This window comes from Ipomoea triloba, chromosome 14, assembly GCF_003576645.1.
Source record: "Ipomoea triloba cultivar NCNSP0323 chromosome 14, ASM357664v1".
In the NCBI taxonomy this organism is placed as follows: domain Eukaryota; kingdom Viridiplantae; phylum Streptophyta; class Magnoliopsida; order Solanales; family Convolvulaceae; genus Ipomoea; species Ipomoea triloba.
Genome location: NC_044929.1, coordinates 23520043 through 23539907, shown reverse-complemented (window position 1 = coordinate 23539907; position 19865 = coordinate 23520043). Strand labels below are relative to the sequence as shown.

The following is a 19865-nucleotide window of genomic DNA, read 5'->3' as shown; positions in this document are numbered from 1 at the left end:
GGCGTTGCGGTGCCCAAAACGCGCGTAATTTCGTTTCTTTTATGCTTATTTACACTGTTCCAATAACCCATATTTGCAGCAGAACAACTTAATTCTTCTCTCTCTTAACTTCTCATTTTTCCAAATCATCATACACTGTTCTAAAAACCCCAAAAGATCCATTGATATGGATGCTCTTAAGGTCATTTCACACGCCACCTAAGTCTATCTCTATACCAGCTCACTTTGTAGGCCACTCCCCTATTTTGTGAAGCTTACACAGTAAGCTTGACCAAGTTGGCCTGCAAAACGGACGGAAATGGAATATTTAATTCGCAGCTCAAAAACAAAGGAGAAAAAGAAGAAACGGCGTGGTCAGCTACAGACAAAACATGCACTGTTCATTTGGGCGGGATTTTGGAGTCAAATACTGTAGCTATTTCATTTTGGAGCCAAATAGGAAGCTATGTACAACTCCTAGAAAAGTTCGGGAAGGTGTAGCAAACATCGGAAAAGTGTAGCAAAGTGCCGCGCGCATTACAATAAGCCCCAGTGTAATACACTACATGAAGTATATATAAATAAAGGAGACGGTTCGAAAGTGGTGGGCGAGTGGGTATAACATAATTCAATACTGGAAGGTTATGAGTGTGATTATGGGGTGAAGATAAAAATAAATAATAACAAATAATTTTAATTTTATTTTGAAAGCAACTGCAAAACTCATATTAATCAACCAAATAAATCAGCAGACAAAACATTAAAGAAGAAGAAATTGAAGGAGGAGTGGCATACATATATAATTAATATAAATAAATATAAGTAAATGAATGAATGGTGCAATATTTACTCTTGTCCGTTCATTGGCAACAACCTGATGCCCCAATTCAGAGGAGGAAGAAAGGCTAAAGATTGGAAAACGCAAGAAAAATCCCCCTTTCCCTGTCGCCTCATCATCTCCTTGAACCCTTCCTTCCTTCCTTCCATGGATGTTGAACACAGGAAGGCTAAAAACAACAAAATAATAATATAATATAATATATAGCCTTGGGGGGATAGGAGAAGTTGAGAGAGGCGTACAGGCGGGAATCGTCGATATATATTATATGTATATATATAGTGTTTGTGTTGTTCCTGTACGCCATTAATATCAATATTGCGTTTGGATTGATTGATTCATCCCCAATATATAATACTAATCTAATCTGCAACGAACGCTTGGCTGCCTGCCTGCCTGCCTGCCGCAAGTATGCAAAGAAGCGGGAGGAGTGGTGGTGTTTTATTGTTGTTGTTTTATTCCGCGGTGGTTTTGTTTGATTCCACCGAATGTGCGGCGGCGGCGGCGGCGGCAGGTGCCAATTCTAAACAACACTTGCTTTTGGCATGCGGGTCTGCGGAGGGTGGGGTTGACGAAGACGCGGGGCGCAAATGGGAACCCGATGCCAAATATTTGGGATCCGGTGATAAAGGAACGGCAGCCACCGCTGAGATTCAAGACCCCTCGCTTCCTTCCGTGATCCCGTATATGTCCGCTAGAATTTTTAAGTCACAGGCCTCCTACAAATTCCCTACCAAATTCTCCGCCTCCACCAATCGGACTTTGCTTAGGCTTTATTTCTACCCATCCACCTATCCCGGCGTTGATATTTCCAAATCCTTTTTCGATGCATCCGTGGGCTCTGTTACTCTCCTCAAAAACTTCAGTGCCTACCTCACCGCCGAGGCCCTCACTCAGGCCTATATCGTGAAGGAATATTTTCTAACTTCCTCCCCCAACATGGAACTCACCTTCAAGCCCTCCTCCGACTCCGACTCCGACTCCTTCGCCTTTGTCAACGCTATCGAGCTCATCCCATCTCCCGATATATTTGGCATTGGCGACATTTTCATGGCTGGGTTTCTGGATCAGACCCTGTCCGTGGCCGACAAACAACTAGAGACCATGTACAGGATCAACGTCGGGGGTCAATACATTCTTCCCACCAATGATTCCGGCGGCCTAATGCGTCAGTGGTACGAGGATAGTCCTTTCCTGTATGGAGGTATCGGCGGTGTAACCGGCGGAGGTTTCAGAAAGGTTGACTACGGAGATATCCCCACCTACGTTGCACCCGTTGATATCTACAAGTCATACAGGTCCATGGGTCCCAATGAAAATCTCAACGACAAGTATAACCTCACCTGGACATTTCGGGTGGATCTCAATTACTCCTATCTTATGAGGTTCCATTGGTGCGACACCATGATGAACATCACCAGGCCAAACGAGGTAGTTTTTACCATGTTCTTAAACAACCGAACAGCAGACGAAAACATCGATCCGGTTGCTATAGCCGGCAATCGACTTGGGGTCCCCGTGGTAAGAAATTACTTAGTAAACATCAAAGACCGGGGCGGTGACGATGATGCTAAATATCTGCTCTGGGTAGCTCTGCATCCAGCCACTGAAGCGTCCTTCTACGCGGACGCTTATCTCAGCGGGATTGAGATATTCAAAATCTCCGGCTCTGCAAAGAACCTGGCGGCTCCTAATCCCACAATGTCAGACATGATGAGAAAGTATCGGCTAGAAGAGGATCAGCAAGTCCGATACGCCCCCTCTTCCGCATTCAACACCACTGCCGTCATAGGCGGAGCTACGGGAGGAGCAGCCGCTGTTGGTCTCGCCGCGGCCTTGTGCTTGGTTGCGTATAACAGAAAGAAGAGAGTGCCCGGAGGAGGAGATTCAACTAGCTGGCTCCCAGTTTATGGGAATTCTCGGGGGGCTTCTTCCAGGAGCAAATCAGGGAGCCACAGCGGGACCACCATTTCCTCAGACGCCGCATCTAACTGCAGGTATTTCTCGCTGGCGGAAATCAAACAAGCCACCAAGAATTTTGACGAGTCAAATGTGATTGGGGTGGGAGGCTTCGGGAAGGTGTACAAAGGGGTGATAGACGGGGACGTCAAAGTGGCGATCAAGAGATCGAATCCGTCGTCAGAGCAAGGCGTGCATGAATTCCAAACAGAAGTTGAGATGTTGTCCAAGCTAAGACACCGGCATCTGGTGTCCTTGATTGGCTTCTGCGAGGAAGATAATGAAATGGCATTGGTATACGACTACATGGGGCTGGGAACCTTAAGAGAACATCTCTACAACAAGGGGGGTAGCGATAATAAGAGTTTGTGTTGGAAGCAGAGGCTAGAATTATGCATCGGTGCGGCCAGAGGTCTGCATTACCTTCATACAGGGGCAAAATACACCATCATTCACCGGGACGTCAAGACCACCAACATTCTTTTGGACGACAAGTGGGTGGCTAAGGTTTCAGATTTCGGGCTGTCCAAAACGGGTCCAGATATGAACAAAGGCCACGTGAGTACAGTGGTGAAGGGCAGCTTCGGATACCTGGATCCTGAGTATTTCAGAAGGCAACAACTCACAGAAAAATCAGACGTCTACTCATTCGGGGTTGTTCTTTTTGAGGTATTGTGCTCCAGGCCGGCACTCAATCCAAGTCTTCCCAAGGAGCAGGTTAGTCTTGCGGATTGGGCGTTGAGTTGCTACAGGAAAGGGACGTTAGAGGAGATAGTGGACCCTCAGATCAAACCAGAGATCAAACCAGAAAGCCTGAAGAAATTCTCAGAGACGGCGGTGAAATGCTTGGCAGATCACGGGACGGACAGGCCTTCCATGGGAGACGTGCTGTGGAACCTTGAGTTTGCACTTCAACAACAGCAAGACAGCCCACCTGCAAAGCACGGGGATAAGAGAAGCAAGTCCAAAGCATCTACTCCCAATGAAGGAGAAGAAGAGGAAGCGAGCGAGGAGGTAATTGATCAGCACAGCCTTATGGCTATGCACAGAAATACGTTGAGCCTTGGGAGCGACGATGGGTTTGACGGCAATGCATTTTCGCAAACATCAGGGAGGTAAATTGCATGTATTGTCAGCAGATTTATTTATTTAAACTCCCTCCCTCCCTCCGGCCTCCTCCTTCTTCTACTTCAATTCTATGACCTGATGATGATGATATGTATGGAGGTACAAATTGTATATACTCCACTGCATGTAACTACCAGCTACCCGCTTCGATTACGCTCCTGGATCGGATCTTGCTTTTTTGTTTCAACTTGTATTTGAAATAGCCAATAGCGAATAGCTGCTACGGTGTATCAATTCAATTATATATACATATATGTATTGTAATATGCCCAATAATGCCCCCACCGGCCTATTCATCCATCACATCACATCAATACCATTACCTACTCACTTAAATTTCGTTTTTCATCTTTTCATTACTCATGACAAATTATACCGTTACTATCAACTAATTATACATATACGACATGTTCTTAATTCAAACAAAATAGATGTGCATACAAACTTACTTTTATTTGCAAACAATGACAATGTAATAACTCTATAATAAATAAATAAATAAAGAGAGAGAGAACGTAATACATGTACTAATTTTCTATCTCAAATTAAAATACTCCGTATCAATTTTACAAGTCAAACTTGGCGCACCTACGAAAGAAAAGTCGTCTATAAAATAAAATCAATAAGAAAAGTCTCATTTCGTCTTCCCTCTACGCCCACCCTCCCTGTGCTTAACTGCTTACCCAGCAATGTTTCCTGCACTCGCTGTTCTATCATTATTGAGCTTAGCACAAGTGAGCTCGCACCAAGAGTCCGGCGACTGGAGCTGCGACTCAAACCCCGAGATCCGACTCCAGGCCCAGTTCCGACCCGGGATAGTCACCCTCGACGGCCATGTCGATGATTGGAAGGACGTTGGTGGGTCTCAGTTTTCCCTTTTACCCGCATTAGACCCAGATGCTGATGAGGAGTACAATGGCGGCAAGATGACCATCAAGGTACCTACATCACTGCCCTGCCCTGCTCACTTCATTATTGGAATAATAATAAGATGCCTTTGACGATTCTTTTTCCGATTTCTAGATCTCGATTTCTCTCTCACCTATCTATTTTCGTAGGCGCTGCACGATGGGAAAGATGTATTCTTTATGTTGCAAGTCGACGGGAATTATGCTTATACTGACGGGTGTGAATGAATGAATCTTATGTAATGTAGGAGAGACTAGAGAGATTAGAACAAAGTTATCGCTGTGCCTGCCCGCCCGGGATTTAAGAATAAATTGGTTTGGCTTGTCTAGAGTTTCAGTTTCTGATATACATGGCTAAACAGACCCTTCCTTGTGTTTGATTTGATGCTGCAGGGACAATACAAAATGCCCTTCTGTAGCTCTCATGTTCCCAATTGGGGATAATGCAACTTATCATAGAGTGAGTAGAGTAGCCTTTTCCCCACTTTCTCTCTTTCTTTACTTATCAACTGCATATTATTATTGATCTGAGAAATGTATACATTGTAAGATGGGTGGGTGTGAACAAGAACCGGATACTTGCTCAAGCAAGACTTGCCATGGCCACGAAGTTGACATAATGCACTTCTCAATAGGAAATGCTATTCCAGGCCGGCTGTATGGAGGCAATCCAGTAGATAACACTGCAGGGAATGGGGGAGGCAGGTAAGCCAATACTTACTTCTCTCCCTTGTACTAAAGCATGTCGACCAGTCTAACTAATATTATTGCGCTAGTTAACAAGTTAAGCTTATGTTTATTGCTACTACTCAACAGGTTTGGTCATTTGGTTGATGTTTATGCATGGAATCCTCACTGCAGATACTTAGATGGTATTGGTCCTTCAGGTATGTATGATTCAATTTTCCCATTCAAGAGCTTTTGTTTCTGTGCATAAATTTTGACTAAAATTATTTTATCTCACTCAAACTCCTTGGATTGGACCTGCATTTAGTTTCAAATTATATACTCCGTATTAAGGATTCCAGCTGGTGGGTGGAATCTGCATTTATATTAAGTTACAGTAACCAAGTTTTTGCTTCATATTTTAATTGTTTTGGTGCTGCACCTTTCTATTTTGTTTCCAATCAGCAAATGATTCTAGTGCGCAGAATGATTGGAAAGGTGCATGGTGGCACAGCAGCCTGACTAGTCACTCGGGTACCAACTTTTTCCCTTTCTACTACTTCTCTTGCTTCTTAAATTCCACTCATGTCATGTATCTACTAGAGTACTAGGCTAATCTATTAGTAGTTGTTAATAACTTATGATGGAGATTTATAATCATTTTGTAAAAAAAAAAAAAAAAAAAAAAAGTTTTACAATTTTATATTTATCATATGGTGGGTGGGTGACATATTCTTCATTGCTGAATGTCTTTAAAGTGTTAGATTGATTAGGGAATGTAGCCATATTTTTTTATAGTCTTTCTCCAAGAAGCAAATTTGCTTTTATAAAACTAGGATGTGCCTAGTTAGTCGTTAAGCAGTGCTCTTCCTCTATTACTGTATCCTATGCCCTCCTCTTATTATATTGATTTCTGTGTGTGTGTACTACATCTTTTTATAGAAAGATTCTAATTCTTGTTGTGGCATTTATAGTAAGTAATGAATATTAATTAGCTATCTAATTTTCCTTTGCCTAGCTGCCCATTGCTAGAACTTCCAGCGCTATTTTACTATTTCTCAACGTGATAAAATACCTGCTCAAAACAAACAGGTTTTGTTAAGGAAGACAGCCCCTATGCATCAAATGCTGAATCAGGAACATATTACTTTGAATTCTCTAGGCCTTTGACAACAATGGATCGCCTGCAACAGGTAAACGAGGTTTATGCTCGTATCTTGAGTTGTTGAACCTGTGTGTGTTTAATTGTTAGATTTATAAATTTTGGTCAAAGAATTAGTTGTAGTTGGGGTGGTGCAGGATGCCCAGTTCAGAATTGGGAATTCAAGTAAGGTTTCTGCAGCTCTATGGTACCCTGTTGATGGGAAACCTTGGCATGGATAAGCTGCGACTGGATATCGCTGGACATAATGGCAGGGACAGGCAGTAGTAGTTCTAAGGCTGTGGAGGAGGCTGGAAGGAGGAGCCCTTGGGATGCAGCCACAGCCTTCTCTCTTCTGTTTTCTGTAGTGGCTTTCTGCCTGTCTGTTTTTATCGGGCATAGAGTCTCAAGAAGCAAGGGAGGAGTCCCTTTTACGCCTATGGACAATCTTTGAGATAGGCAGGCAGCAAATCACACATTTTTACACTATGTTATTAGTCATCTGTCCTGAAACTATAAACCAAGTAGGAGTGTTGTGTATTGGGTTTTTGATTAGAATAATCTATTTACTATTTACAGAGGTTGTTACTGTTATTAGTCTGTCATTGTATTGAGTGGTGACTTGATGCCAGCGGGCAATTAAAAGAAAAAGAAGATTTGGAGTAAACATATCTAAATTGCTTTAGAGTATTTTCTTAGAATTAATTTTACTTTTGGTCCCACTACTATTGAAGTATTATTATTTTGAGTGTATAACTTTTAATTTCTTAATTTTGATATATAAGTTCATTTGTTTTAATCATTATTGATAATTCTGGTCAAATTGGCAACTAAATCTTGCCAGATGCCTTGTTTGAGGGATAAATTGGTAACTCAAGTGATAGTCTGTATTATCAGTTGATTTAATATTATTTTTAGTTCCATGACTTTTGGGATCTTATTAATTTTGGTACACTAATTTTTATTTTTTAATTTTGGTTCAAATTTTGAAGAATGGAAGCAAAAATGATTAGCGCTAGGCTGAACATATATAAAAGATGGTTATGGACCGTATGGTGATGGCAACTGGCAAGCAAATATATATAAAATAAAAAGAAAAGCCCCTTGATGAGTGATGACTGATGAGTGGTGAGGGGTAAAAGATTAATTTGAGCATAGAAATTAGAGTGCAGCAGATTGCTATGGCTCTGGCTCTGGCTCTGGTTCGCCCACCTCACTTAGCTTGGCCTCCGCATCCGCCTCCCCGTCGACCTAACACTAACACTAACACTAGTCTCCGGCATCCAACTGTTGGAGTTTTCTGTTCCTCCAAACCCCTGCCGGTAATTTCCCATCTTCTTAATCCATTTTATTTATTTTCACTGTTGCAATTGACTACTACTACTAGGACAATTTATATATTCTGTTGCAATTCCTTCCGGCAGACAGATGCAGGCGCCAGAAGTGAATACAAGCCCGGCCCCCTGGATAACCTCTTCCTTCATTTGTTCCGTAGCAAAATGGTCCAGGTGAGCGATCGCGATCGCGATCGAGTCCCTAACATTTCCTTCCAAACCTACCTACTGCATCTGAAACAAAGGATTGCTATCTCATCTTGTACGTGTGTTTCACAGGAGTCGGGATGGGACTCCGACAAGCCTGGATATGATGGACTAATTGAAGTTGCCAACCGTCTTGTGATTGGTCGAAGCAATTCTGAAACAAGAGAAGCCGCTGTATGTATGTATGTATATGTTTTAGGGTTTAGATGAGATGAATTGGGCAAATACTTGTTTGCTTGCTAAGTAGATATGTATGTGTATGGCTTGGCTTGGCTTGGCAGGTCCGTATATTGCAATCACTCTTTCCTCCTTGGCTGTTAGATCTCTATAAAATGCTTATTGCACCTTTAGCCGGAGGGAGAGTTGCGGCCGTGATGGTAGGTCAGTTCAATCCTTCTTCTTCATCATCATCTTCTTCTTCTTCTTAATATTAATATTAATACATACATACATACATACATACAACTCACCACCAGTTAGTTGTTGAATGTGTTTGCTCCCTTGATGTAGCAAGAGTGACGGCATTATCTTGCAAATGGCTCATGGGTCCTTGCACAGTCAACTCTGTGGATCTTCCTAACGGATCCTCCTGGATGAGTGGGGTGGGTGCCTTGTCTCTTTATTCCATTGCCCTGCCCTGCCCTTAACATTTCTGTTCTGTTTTTATGGCTTCAAATTCAATTACTTGTGCACCAGGTGTTTGTAGAGAGATGCAAGTATTTAGAAGAGAGCAAATGCGTGGGTATATGTATCAATACATGTAAGCTCCCTACACAGGTAGGTCTAGTCACTCATTAATTTCACTTTCATTAATCAACCTTGGATGTCTAAGTTAAGTTTCATTTCACTCTCTCTTTTAGGCTTTCTTTAAGGATTGTATGGGAGTTCCTTTGCTTATGGAGCCAAAGTTCAGTGACTATAGCTGCCAGGTATTTTTCTTTTTTCAATTTTGCTGCACAACTCCCCCTGCCCCCAACAACCAATGTTAGTTGTGTAATTTTTTTATTTTTTTGTGGCAGTTCAAGTTTGGGATCCTGCCACCCCATGATGATGACACTGTAAAGGAACCTTGCCTCGAGATATGCCCAAACGCCATTAAACGGAAGGAAGATGCATTAAGGTGTCCAAAGGCGTGAGTGAGAGTGTCACACACACTCTCCTCTCCACATTCTACAACTTTCTCTTAGCTTCAATGTATATGTAGTATAATTCTATCTTGATTTGGTGAGTCATTACTCAAGTGCAATGCACTTCAAAGTTCAAATGCCAAGTGGACAACCTCACCACACCAGGAAACGCTATCTTTCCTTTATCAACCTAAACCAACAACTTTCCTTTTCATCAAAAGATGAATCTATATTCCTAGTTTCCTGGTGGAGCTAAAAACTACATGCACTCCCTCCCCCTTTGCCTCATTTTGTGTCTCGTTCCATTTACAATTTAATTTTCATAATATTTAATATCGCATTAGTATATCAAATTTAAAAATACAATTAAACATAACATACCAAATTTAAAAATTATAAACAAACATTAAATAATGTAAACTAAGATAATAATAATTTGACCACTAAATAGTATAGCAAAATGGTACAAGGGCATATTCCTACTTAATTTTAGCTTAAACATTCACCTTCAAGAGTGACATTATCTATGAACCACACACACACACAGCTTGTTTATTACTCCGTATTATTTATATTCACTAGTTAATCAACTAAAAAAATTATTAAAACATATATACAATAGTTAAATTAAAAAAGAGAGTCCTATAGAACAATGACATGTCAACAGATATTAAGAGGTAATCTAAAAAGAGGATGGGGCAAGACTGGGGTAAATGGAGTGGGAACAAGGGCACATAATATCATCTATCTATTTATCTATACAATAAAAATTAAGACCACAGACTAGAAATGGGAACAAGGGCACATAAACCAAGATGAGCAATTTGGGCAAACAGAATCATTACAGACAATGAGATAAAACTTTCACCTAACTTAGGACTATTCAAGTTTACACAAGCGGATTTGGTCATCCAGTATAAATATAAATGAGCTGCCAAAGAAACAAATCAACGGTCCCAACCAGAAGGTCGCCTCCTTTCTCTCTGCCTATCTTTAGAGCTGCAAAAATGATGATGATGGTGATGATGGTGATGAAGTATTCTTGTGAAGAAAGTGAGAAGAGATGAAATGATTGCAGTCCAAACAGAGAGTAAGAAGAACTGACCTTCCTGAGCTCAAGTGGCTAGCATCTTCTCTCGATTTATGAACAGATGTTGCAGCATTACTAGTTGAACTAGTCCGGGAAGCGTTTATGTCACCACCTATTGTTCCCCCAGATACAAAGCCTGGCAGTGCCATTTTCTTGTTAGGGTTCATTCCTGAACTATTACCTAACGCCTGATTTTGGAGATTTGATGAGGCAGCAACAAAGTTGCTCTTAAACTGTGCCATCATCCCAGTTCTTAGTGAATTTACTGCTGCAGAACGGCTTGGAACAGTGGTAGTTGAAGGATTACTTGATTCTGCACTGTATCCAATACCCAGACCATAATCCACGCCCCGCACACCTCGACCACTGCCTCCCCTTCCTTTCGCCCTCTTTCCACCTGCCAAAGCTAAAATATTATTCATGAAGATCTTCACTATGAATTCATGAGTACTTCCACACAAAATAATTTCTTACTCTGCCAATTTTATCTGAAATTATTTACCGATTTTTTGCAGAGCCAATCACTAAATATTATGAAAAATAAATTCATACCTCCTTTCCGTGCATCACGTTTGGAACGAAATCTTCCATCCTAATTATTTAAAGTGCAAGTGCCAATCATTAGAAAAACAAGTTCTTTTAAGACTTAAGGGAGATCCACAATACAAAAGTATAATGAATGAGAGGCTATAAATAAAGATTTTCTTATGATACAGTTAACAAGTATGCAGTTAGGGTATTAACTTGAGTATATACACACAAGGTAGCAGACTACCTTCATTGCAAGGTCCATCAGTTCCGCCGGCACATTTTGACCAGCAGTAACCAAACTGTTGACTAATTCTCCAGCAAAACGTGCCTCTTTTTGAGTAATAAGGGTGTATGCAGTCCCATCTTTATCACCAGCACGGCCTGTTCTCCCAATTCTATGAACATGCATATCCATGTCTTTAGCAACATCAAAATTAACCACTGACTTAATTGACTTGATGTCAAGACCACGAGCAGCAACATCAGTAGCAATAAGCACATGATAAATTCCGGATTTAAATTTCTGCAATATCTCCATACGAGAAGCTTGATCCTTGTCACCGTGAAGAGCTGCAACTTTAAAACCCATTTGAACTAGTTGCGATTCAATCTCATCCACTGTGGCCTTTTTGGAAGCAAATACAAGAACGTCACCATCATCAATCAGACCAGGAAGCTTCTCAAGAAGCCAAGGCAACTTCTCAGCATCAGAAGGAATTACTTGAACCACTTGGGTAATATCCTCATTTGCCATTCCAATCTCACCTACTGTGACACGTACAGGATCAGAAAGAATCTCCCTTGCTAGCTTTTCAACTTTACGTGGCATGGTTGCTGAAAAGAGTAATGTTTGACGATCTGGCCTAATTTGACCAACTATTGATCTTATCTGTGGTTCAAAACCAAGGTCAAACATCCGATCAGCCTCGTCAAGCACTAGGTAAGTTGCCCTCGTCATTGTCACAGCCTTCATTTTAATCATGTCAATCAATCTCCCAGGAGTAGCAACAACAATCTCACATCCTGCCTTCAATTCCTTAAATTGTTCTAGTTTAGACATTCCACCATAAACAGCAGAGACACGTATACCATGAGACTTTGCAAATTTCTTAGTCTCCACATATATTTGGTGTGCTAGTTCCCTAGTGGGTGCACATATTACTCCAATAGGACCTTCTTCTTTCTCAAGTTCAGGTTGATCCATAATATGCACCATCAATGGCAGCACAAATGCAGCAGTCTTACCAGAACCAGTCTTAGCAATACCAATGATGTCCCTCCCAGAAAGGGCAATTGGTAAAGCCTGGCACTGTATTGGTGTAGGTTTTTCATATGCTTGTTTCGAAATTGCTTTCAATAGCTCAACAGAAAACCCACAATCTTCAAATGTCTTGACTGGTCTTGGGACATCAAAGCCTGAGACACGAATAGCCAAGCTATTCCTATACTCAATAACCTCCTGTTCACTCATGCCTAAAGAGAGTGGACAAAAGTGATTACTTAAAAATATTTTTAAAATACAAAATAAAAAAAGGTACTGAAAAGACAATGAAATAGGATACCAGCATGAAAAGATAACAGCTATGACCATAGGCAGTTGACAATAAATGGACAAGGTTCTGACAAGGTAATTGCATTTTGGGGGAAACCAAAAATGAAATGAAACAAAGGCAAGGATAATACAACAACTTGCACCCAACTTTGGATGTATAAATTAATTTCGATAAGATGCTCGTTATTGAGAAACCAATACAGTAAATTATACAAATAACTCAAATATTTTCTTTGCATGTTCTTTCTCACTTAATATTCAAGCATTTAATTACATTCAAGGTTAAAGTGAAAAAAAAAAAAAAGGAAAAAAAAAAAAAGCACACTTTAAACTTTATCAAACTGCATATATATACAGAAAATAATCAAAGGAACAGGTACCTGAAATAGAGGGATTTTCCTCGTAGAAGTCCTTGTTGAATGGCTCATAATCAATTGAGCTATGATCCAGAGCAGGAATCGGCTCTATCTTTTTCTTGTCAAGAACTATAGGATTATCATCGGAATCATACTCGACGAGCCCTGCGTCCACAGCCTTGGCTGCGGCATAAACCTCCTCATCCGAGTTATATCCAGCGTTAAGAGCCTCCGCAGCCAATTGCAACCCTATATCCTTCTTCGCTTTCAGAAAACTCTCCATGGGATCATCCTCAATATCATCCTTGTACTTGTCTAACTTTTCCTTGGGCTTCGGAGGCGGCGCTGCCTTCATCTCTTCGTGAATGCCCTCCATAAACGCATCCAGAGGGTCGATTTCATCGTCGGCACCACCACTGCCACCGTTGACATCATTATTGTTGTCTTCGTCGCCATCTCGTTCATCGTAATCAATATTATCCAAGTCAGTATCTTCGTAATTGTCGTGACCACCACCGGAACGGGACGAGGGCGGTACATAGAGACGCTGAGGAGCTTCCGCTCGCTCGAAGTTGTATGTTGACTGTCGATTAATACCAAAGCCATCGAATCCGAACTTTCTCTTCGACATAGTTCTGTATTTCGGGTGACCACCGAGAAATCTGAAACCCTAAAATAGCAATTGGACTGTCTTGTCTGGAATCTGTATAAACCCTAATTACAAATCGCTTGGGGTTGTTTAGTAACTTATGGAAGATTTTCCAAAAAAAATGAATAATTGGGAAAGTGGAAAAATGAAAAATGGAAATTTTTTTTACTAAAATCAATTATTTATCTCCATCCTTCCATTTCTATAGAATTTTAGAGAGAATCAAAATTCAGTTCTCCATTCTTCCAAATGGAAATTGAACGGGTGTACAGTGCTTTTCCCTGCCCAAGGTCCCATGTTCGAATCATGCTGGAGCAGTTTTCCTTAGCGTGAATTCCCTTTGCAGCCAGCGCTTTTCCCTGCCCAAGGTCCCATGTTCGAATCATGCTGGAGCAGTTTTCCTTAGCGCGAATTCCCTTTGCAGCCAGCGGCCTTTGTTAATATCTTTATTAGTGTTATTATTATTATCTTTTATTATTATTATTGTTATTGTTAATATCTTTATTAGTGTTGTTGTTATTATTGTTATTATTATTATTATCTTTTATTATTATTATTATTTTTATTATTATCTTTATTATTATTATTATTATTATTATTATTGTATAAATATACAAATGTTATATGGGATGATTGTATTTAATGAAGTTTTTAGTATTTTGTTTTGTAATCAAACTATATACTAAAACTAAAGAAATGAAGAAATTTGAGAAAATTGGAAAATTGGAGAAATGGAATACTGGAGGAATGGAAAAGGAAAAATGGAAAATTGGAGAAATGAAAAATTGGAAATGGAAAAACATAAAAAATGAAGTAAACGACCCATTGGTATTTCAATCATCATAAAATAAATTATTTTCGGCTGTGGCATTATGTAGTGAAACTTAAAAACTCTATTGTATACATTTGTTAATTATACCAGCCAAATAAAATAAGGAGTATATTCTTTTTTAATAAAATACCAAATAAATTAGAAAAATACTTCATGTTGTCTCAAAAATTTAGTCTCGACTTTTATTCTCACTTGTGTTTAAATTTGTTTGGAGGAATTAAAAAAAAAATGGATAAATATTATGGCCCCTATTAAATTGAGCAATCAAAGCATGCCAAATTAAGGGAATATAAAATAGGAATAAGAATTGGGAGTACGTGTGGAATCACCCAATAAATTATTCGACTGTTTGAAAGCATTCAATTTGCCAACATCGAGATGTTTAAGTGACTGGAATATAATTATTTGATTTTTATCGACACTCTCTTAGTCGAACTCATTGTAGAGTTTCTATTTAGTGTAATTTACTTTTCCAATATTGTTTGTGAGTTGTTATACAAAAGTATGGTTTAACCAGTGCACACCGTTATGTACTAATTGGTCGTATCTCTCATTGCCTAAAAAAATAAAACAAGTATAACATGATTCTCATACTTTGATATCACGAGTTTAAAGTCCAGGTTTAGTTGTATTTATGCTCAACAACTTTGTAGTTAAGTCGCCCATATTTGACAATAACATTTGAAATAGTATACCAGGAATTGATTTGTAGAATGATAGGCTGATAGCATACATTCGAATGTCGTGATCAAACACTATTTTACTTGAATCGAGTTCCTTACATTTAAATATATCATTTGTGATTACACACACGCACATATATGTGTGTGTGTTAGTATTCTGGTGCATACTCATGGTTACCAACTAGAACATACAGTGAGACTAAATCCCACATATGCACACCCCCACGTGACCCCAAGCATCGCAGATCGAGACCGTCGATCGCCACAAAATGCAAGACTATAATGACTGCACTATTCATGCTTAACTTTGAATATTATATATATAGTTTGACTAATTAATTGACAAATTTTATATTGTATTTTTTAATACACTTTAACACATTTATAATATATGACATTCTTTATGAAAATTAATGAGTAAGTTAAGAATAATAAATAATTAAAGAAATATTTCGTTACTAAAGTTTACCCTAATGGAATACATGACTATTTAGGAAAAGTAAATGATATATGGTGGATAGATAGTAAATTCCTAGCAAATTATAAATTATTGACGACTAATATATACTCCGTATTATTTATTATATGAATTTACAATGTAAAAAAAAAAAAATTAGTATAATTTTTTAAGACAAAGAGTAAAATATTGTAAGCATTTTGTGATTGACATGTGGAGGTAGGATTGCGGGCTAACGTAAACGGAGTAGTGAGCAGCGTCTAACATGCGCAGATAGTTGCAGCATGACCAAGCCGCGTAGAAGAAGAGCTGAAGAGTGAAGAGGAGGGAAAACAAACAGTAATAGGACAGTAGTGTAGAGAGAGAGAGAGAGAGAGAAAGAGAGAGAGAGAGGAATAAGAAGAGAACGAGAAGGGGGCGGGTCAACTCGGCGAGTCGGGTCAGCAAGACAGCGATCCAACAAAACAGAAGCTCAGGGTGAATTAAGAGAAAAAAAATGGAGAAGATTTTGGGAGTCTTCTTTCCCTTTACTACCACTACTAGTACTATAGCGACCGACCCCCTCATCACCCACCCCACCCCACCCCCCATCATCCAAACGCTAACCCTAAATATACATACTTGCAACAAATTATATCTCTCTTTTCCTCTCGTCCTTGTCTTCACCCTCCTCCTCGCATCAATATCTCTCTATCTCTATATTCGCTTCTATCCACCCACTCAATCGTCTACTGTCTCCTAATTCGCTTCCTGTTCTCTCTTTCTTCACTCTCATTTTTCTCTGCTTTCCATTGCTGCTTGTCAATTGGGTTGCTTCAAGGAAGGTATGTTTTTTTTTCGTTTATTGTCGCATCATTGTATTATGCGAATTGGGTTTATGCTGCTATGAGCTCTTTTCTTTTGATCGAATAATGTGCTTGGGATTTGCTGAGATTTTTTTTCTCCTCTTTCGTTTCGGGGGATTGGTTTGAAGGATTTTTTTGTTCGTGGCACTGATTTTGATGTTTCGATTACTTGTGAGCTATGGAGCTCATGAAATTTGATCTCCGTTGTGATTGAATTCTGTTATGGTTTTTGAATGGGTCTTCTCTGTTGAATTATTTTGCTTAACTGTGTGCTTCTACTTGATTCAGTAATCTGATTGCCATTTTGTTGACAGTGCAAAACTTTTTGCTGATGTATTGATGTTTATCGCCTCAGAGATGCTTATTTGTCGTGAAATTATGTTTAAATTAAATAACATCTATATGAAAATTACTCTTAATGTTGTTTCTCAAAATTTCCTATGTGAATGGATTATTTGGAGAGTTATTATTTTATTATTAGGAGTTTTTTTAATGGATTCTTGCACCTTGCAGTTTTGAAGTTGATGATGTAGCCGGGAAGTGGAATTGTCATTTACTTAAGCTTTAGGCTTTATTGACAGTGCGTAACTATTTGTGGTTAGTCTTCATGGATGAATTTGGCAGTACTCAAATTGAAGTTCCTGCATCTAGTACAAGGAAGAGGAGGAGCAGCATTCCTCGGAGACCTAGGCCTGATATACAGCTGTTTTCAGGAAGTTATGACCCATCGCCCTTGCCATCAACTCCAGTTTCAAATGATGTTGGCAGGATCTCCAGTGATGAAACTGATGGGGATGTTAATTCTGGAGGGAAGATTTTCAGCCTTACCCAGTGTATATCAAGGGGCTCTCCTGCTACCATACCTGAATGTGAAAACCCAAATAAGAAGATTAAAGATGATCTAGGATCTAGAGTGTCCTATGGCAATGGTGGACTAGGAGATGATACACACCACCAGAGGAGCCCTACCAGACAGTTGGGAACAATTCGTAATGGTGTCGGAAATGACAACAAGCTTAAGAAAGTTAAACTGAAGGTTGGTGGGGTGACGCGTACTATTCAAGCCAAGAATGGTTCCCATGGTGCATCTGGTAGTGGATCTTCTACTAAGAGTTCTCGACCTTCGGATGCCTCTTGGTCACGACAGAAACTTACCCTTCAGGTGTATATATATTTCTTATCAAGTAATTCATTTGCAAAATTTTCAGAATCTATGCTTCTTTTAAAGTGCATTTTGAGTTTGGAAGGAAGTCAAGACATTTAAGTTTTGTACCACATTGCAGATGTATTTAGTTCCAAATAACCTGTTCCAACGGATAACATAAATTTATTAGGGATTTGCTTTATTGGTAATGGAATAGGAGGGAAAAGGGTCCTCACCCAAGTCAAAATTTATTTCAATGATTTGAATGAGGCTAATATGCAATTCATTCTTTTCTAGGCTATTGGCTAATTTATAGATTCATTAAAAGTTTGTATTATTTTATTTTATTTATTTTAAAATAATATTGACTAAATCTTATGCATTTATGTGGAAATCGCATTTAACATTTTTCGCCTTTTGGTGGACCACTGAATCCTTCATTTGAACATTTTGTTTCAGTCTCAGGACAATTCAGGAGAGAGCCATTCTCCTTCAGATAAGAAAATCCCTTTGCAAGGAAATCCATTGAAAGATTTCCCCAGGGGTTTTGATTCTTGCAAGGAGAGTAACAGGAAGATGCCGACCAAGAATGCTGTTGAGAAGCAAACTGAAAAGTCAGATTCAGTCCGAAAGAGCAAGAGGGTCCCAAAAAGGCGTGTTTTGGATGGGGCATTTGATGAGGATGATGAAGATGATGAGATCCGTTATCTGGAAAAGCTTAAGACATCGAAGGTTGCTGGCATTAGAGATTTTGAGGAGGAATCTGCCCATAAACATCGGAGTATCGCTAGGGTTTCTAAGGGGGTGAAGTATGAAAGTGTTGAGGAGGTTGGAAGGTCAGTCAAAGATGGTAAGAAGAGATCAGATAAAGGTTCCGAGGACACTGACTATGAAGAGGAGGAAGAATTGCTGTCTGATGGTGAGCCTGAAGGTAAAAAGAAACAGAAACAAAGAAGGGACTCACCTGATACACAAACGGAAACTAAGAGGGAAGTAACTCTTACAACACGCCAACGGGCTCTTCTCTCAAGCAAGGAAGCATCTGCATCTGGTGTGAGTCAGGTTGAGTTCCCTAATGGTTTACCGCCACCTCCATCTCGAAGTGAGTATATCAAGTCTTGATTTGTTGCCTAATAATTGCTTTCTAGGATGTTCTTTACTAACTCAATGCGTTTTTTCTGTGTATTTGCTCTATGACAGAACAAAAAGAGAAACTCACTGAAGTGGAGCAGCAACTTAAGAAAGCTGAGGCTGCTCAGAGGCGTAGAATGCAAAATGAGAAGGCAGCCCGAGAATCAGAGGTTTGCCTTTGGTTATTTGCTTTATCATATGTCCCATGTATTGAGAATGTTATGTTGAAATGAGCATGCCATAATGAATCAGGCTGAAGCAATTAGAAAAATACTTGGTCAAGATTCGAATAGAAAGAAGAAAGAAGATAAACTGAAGAAGCGCCAAGAAGAGTTGGCCCAGGTACTGTGTGTATTAAGAGGTGATATTCCTGATATTGTTATGAAGCAGCACAACCTGTTTAATTTCTCTATCTTGCAGGAGAGGGCTGCTAAAGATCAAATGCTTGCATCTGAAACCATCAGAATTGTCATGACCCCTACAGGGACAGTTGTGACATTTCCCATGGAGATGGGTTTACCCTCTATATTTGATCCCAAACCCTGCAGGTAAAAAGTGCTGCCCCCATTTAAACATATAACTACCTGAAATGGAAAACACTTAAATATTTTTGGGTGCATGTTTAGGGTTGGCTTTGGTGTTATTTATTTTTAGGTGAGTTCAAATTTCACAGCAAGTACCCTGAATTATCTGATGATTTGTGCCTTTTGAATTTGTGTGAAATTTCAGTTATCCACCCCCTCGAGAAAAATGTGCTGGCCCTTCCTGTTTGAACCCTTACAAATATCGTGATTCCAAGTCAAATCTTCCTCTCTGTAGTCTCAAGTGCTACAAGGCTATTCATGCCAAGATGGATGCTGAAAAGGTGTGCTAACACTGTGGCGCGTTGTCCTTTCCCTCACAATCTTGGTGTTACTGCATATACATGTTTATTTGATGGATACTAATGTGAATATTTCACATTTGCATAACATAGAGAGAATATAGAGGAATGGGATTCTCCAGCACTTAAAATGCAGAGCTGGGAATAAGATCTACTGGAACAACTTTTTATATTTACAAGTATATTTCCTATTTTTTACTTTCCCCTTTAAAAAAAATCACCAGTCAGACTGAGTTAATCTGAATAGTGGTTTTATGTTTTAGCTATTCCTTGCCAATTGTTACTCGGCCTCCCTATGGTTATGCATTTCTTGGATGATAGGTTGTGTTGCTCTCTCATGGTAGAATTTCCTAGCCATTGTGAATGTGTCTTCCATCTGTTTTATTTATTTATTTATTTATTTATTTGTACATGAGAAAAAAGAG

General features: G+C 39.5%; 5 protein-coding genes across 5 annotated transcripts; 4 read left to right on the top strand and 1 right to left on the bottom strand.

Annotated features, from left to right (window-relative positions):
* The first annotated feature begins 953 nt into the window (after positions 1-953).
* On the top strand, positions 954-4250 carry LOC116004980 (receptor-like protein kinase ANXUR1). The gene has a single exon (XM_031245187.1). The coding sequence runs from the start codon at positions 1229-1231 to the stop codon at positions 3893-3895; it is 2667 nt and encodes an 888-aa protein (XP_031101047.1). The 5' UTR covers positions 954-1228; the 3' UTR covers positions 3896-4250.
* A 298-nt stretch (positions 4251-4548) lies between these two features.
* LOC116003713 lies at positions 4549-7304 on the top strand. Its single transcript, XM_031243625.1, has 8 exons — positions 4549-4842; positions 4963-5030; positions 5206-5272; positions 5363-5517; positions 5629-5699; positions 5944-6012; positions 6571-6671; positions 6778-7304. Exons 1-8 carry the CDS (start codon positions 4594-4596, stop codon positions 6859-6861), a joined length of 864 nt encoding a protein of 287 aa, XP_031099485.1. The 5' UTR covers positions 4549-4593; the 3' UTR covers positions 6862-7304.
* A 383-nt stretch (positions 7305-7687) lies between these two features.
* Positions 7688-9507, top strand: LOC116004911 (beta-carotene isomerase D27, chloroplastic). Its single transcript, XM_031245113.1, has 8 exons — positions 7688-7941; positions 8044-8127; positions 8233-8334; positions 8442-8541; positions 8671-8762; positions 8857-8937; positions 9021-9089; positions 9180-9507. Exons 1-8 carry the CDS (start codon positions 7801-7803, stop codon positions 9294-9296), a joined length of 786 nt encoding a protein of 261 aa, XP_031100973.1. The 5' UTR covers positions 7688-7800; the 3' UTR covers positions 9297-9507.
* Positions 9508-9889: 382 nt separating this feature from the next.
* Positions 9890-13604, bottom strand: LOC116004552 (DEAD-box ATP-dependent RNA helicase 24). Its single transcript, XM_031244650.1, has 5 exons — positions 12841-13604; positions 11153-12381; positions 10930-10969; positions 10393-10774; positions 9890-10286 (listed from the first exon to the last, which is right to left on the bottom strand). The coding sequence occupies exons 1-5, from the start codon at positions 13445-13447 to the stop codon at positions 10235-10237; spliced, it is 2310 nt and encodes a 769-aa protein (XP_031100510.1). The 5' UTR covers positions 13448-13604; the 3' UTR covers positions 9890-10234.
* A 2171-nt stretch (positions 13605-15775) lies between these two features.
* On the top strand, positions 15776-19783 carry LOC116004830 (eukaryotic translation initiation factor 5B-like). Its single transcript, XM_031245004.1, has 7 exons — positions 15776-16261; positions 16796-17444; positions 17886-18528; positions 18627-18727; positions 18810-18899; positions 18978-19105; positions 19287-19783. The coding sequence occupies exons 2-7, from the start codon at positions 16890-16892 to the stop codon at positions 19429-19431; spliced, it is 1662 nt and encodes a 553-aa protein (XP_031100864.1). The 5' UTR covers positions 15776-16261; positions 16796-16889; the 3' UTR covers positions 19432-19783.
* The last annotated feature ends 82 nt before the right edge of the window (positions 19784-19865 follow it).

What these genes read in the sequence shown, in the direction of transcription:
- LOC116004980 (XM_031245187.1), top strand. Translation starts at nt 1,229, where the DNA reads ATGCAAAGAAGCGGGAGGAGTGGTGGTGTTTTATTGTTGTTGTTTTAT.
- LOC116004830 (XM_031245004.1), top strand. Translation starts at nt 16,890, where the DNA reads ATGGATGAATTTGGCAGTACTCAAATTGAAGTTCCTGCATCTAGTACA. An exon ending in ACCGCCACCTCCATCTCGAA is followed by an intron (nt 18,529 to 18,626) that starts GTGAGTATATCA and finishes GCTCTATGACAG; the next exon opens with AACAAAAAGAGAAACTCACT. An exon ending in TTTGATCCCAAACCCTGCAG is followed by an intron (nt 19,106 to 19,286) that starts GTAAAAAGTGCT and finishes GTGAAATTTCAG; the next exon opens with TTATCCACCCCCTCGAGAAA.
- LOC116004552 (XM_031244650.1), bottom strand. Translation starts at nt 13,447, where the DNA reads ATGTCGAAGAGAAAGTTCGGATTCGATGGCTTTGGTATTAATCGACAG. An exon ending in TGATGGACCTTGCAATGAAG is followed by an intron (nt 10,970 to 11,152) that starts GTAGTCTGCTAC and finishes TTAAATAATTAG; the next exon opens with GATGGAAGATTTCGTTCCAA. An exon ending in ACGTGATGCACGGAAAGGAG is followed by an intron (nt 10,775 to 10,929) that starts GTATGAATTTAT and finishes TAGCTTTGGCAG; the next exon opens with GTGGAAAGAGGGCGAAAGGA.
- LOC116003713 (XM_031243625.1), top strand. Translation starts at nt 4,594, where the DNA reads ATGTTTCCTGCACTCGCTGTTCTATCATTATTGAGCTTAGCACAAGTG. An exon ending in GCGGCAAGATGACCATCAAG is followed by an intron (nt 4,843 to 4,962) that starts GTACCTACATCA and finishes CTATTTTCGTAG; the next exon opens with GCGCTGCACGATGGGAAAGA. An exon ending in CAGCCTGACTAGTCACTCGG is followed by an intron (nt 6,013 to 6,570) that starts GTACCAACTTTT and finishes CAAAACAAACAG; the next exon opens with GTTTTGTTAAGGAAGACAGC.
- LOC116004911 (XM_031245113.1), top strand. Translation starts at nt 7,801, where the DNA reads ATGGCTCTGGCTCTGGCTCTGGTTCGCCCACCTCACTTAGCTTGGCCT. An exon ending in GTTCCTCCAAACCCCTGCCG is followed by an intron (nt 7,942 to 8,043) that starts GTAATTTCCCAT and finishes TCCTTCCGGCAG; the next exon opens with ACAGATGCAGGCGCCAGAAG. An exon ending in CTGAAACAAGAGAAGCCGCT is followed by an intron (nt 8,335 to 8,441) that starts GTATGTATGTAT and finishes TTGGCTTGGCAG; the next exon opens with GTCCGTATATTGCAATCACT.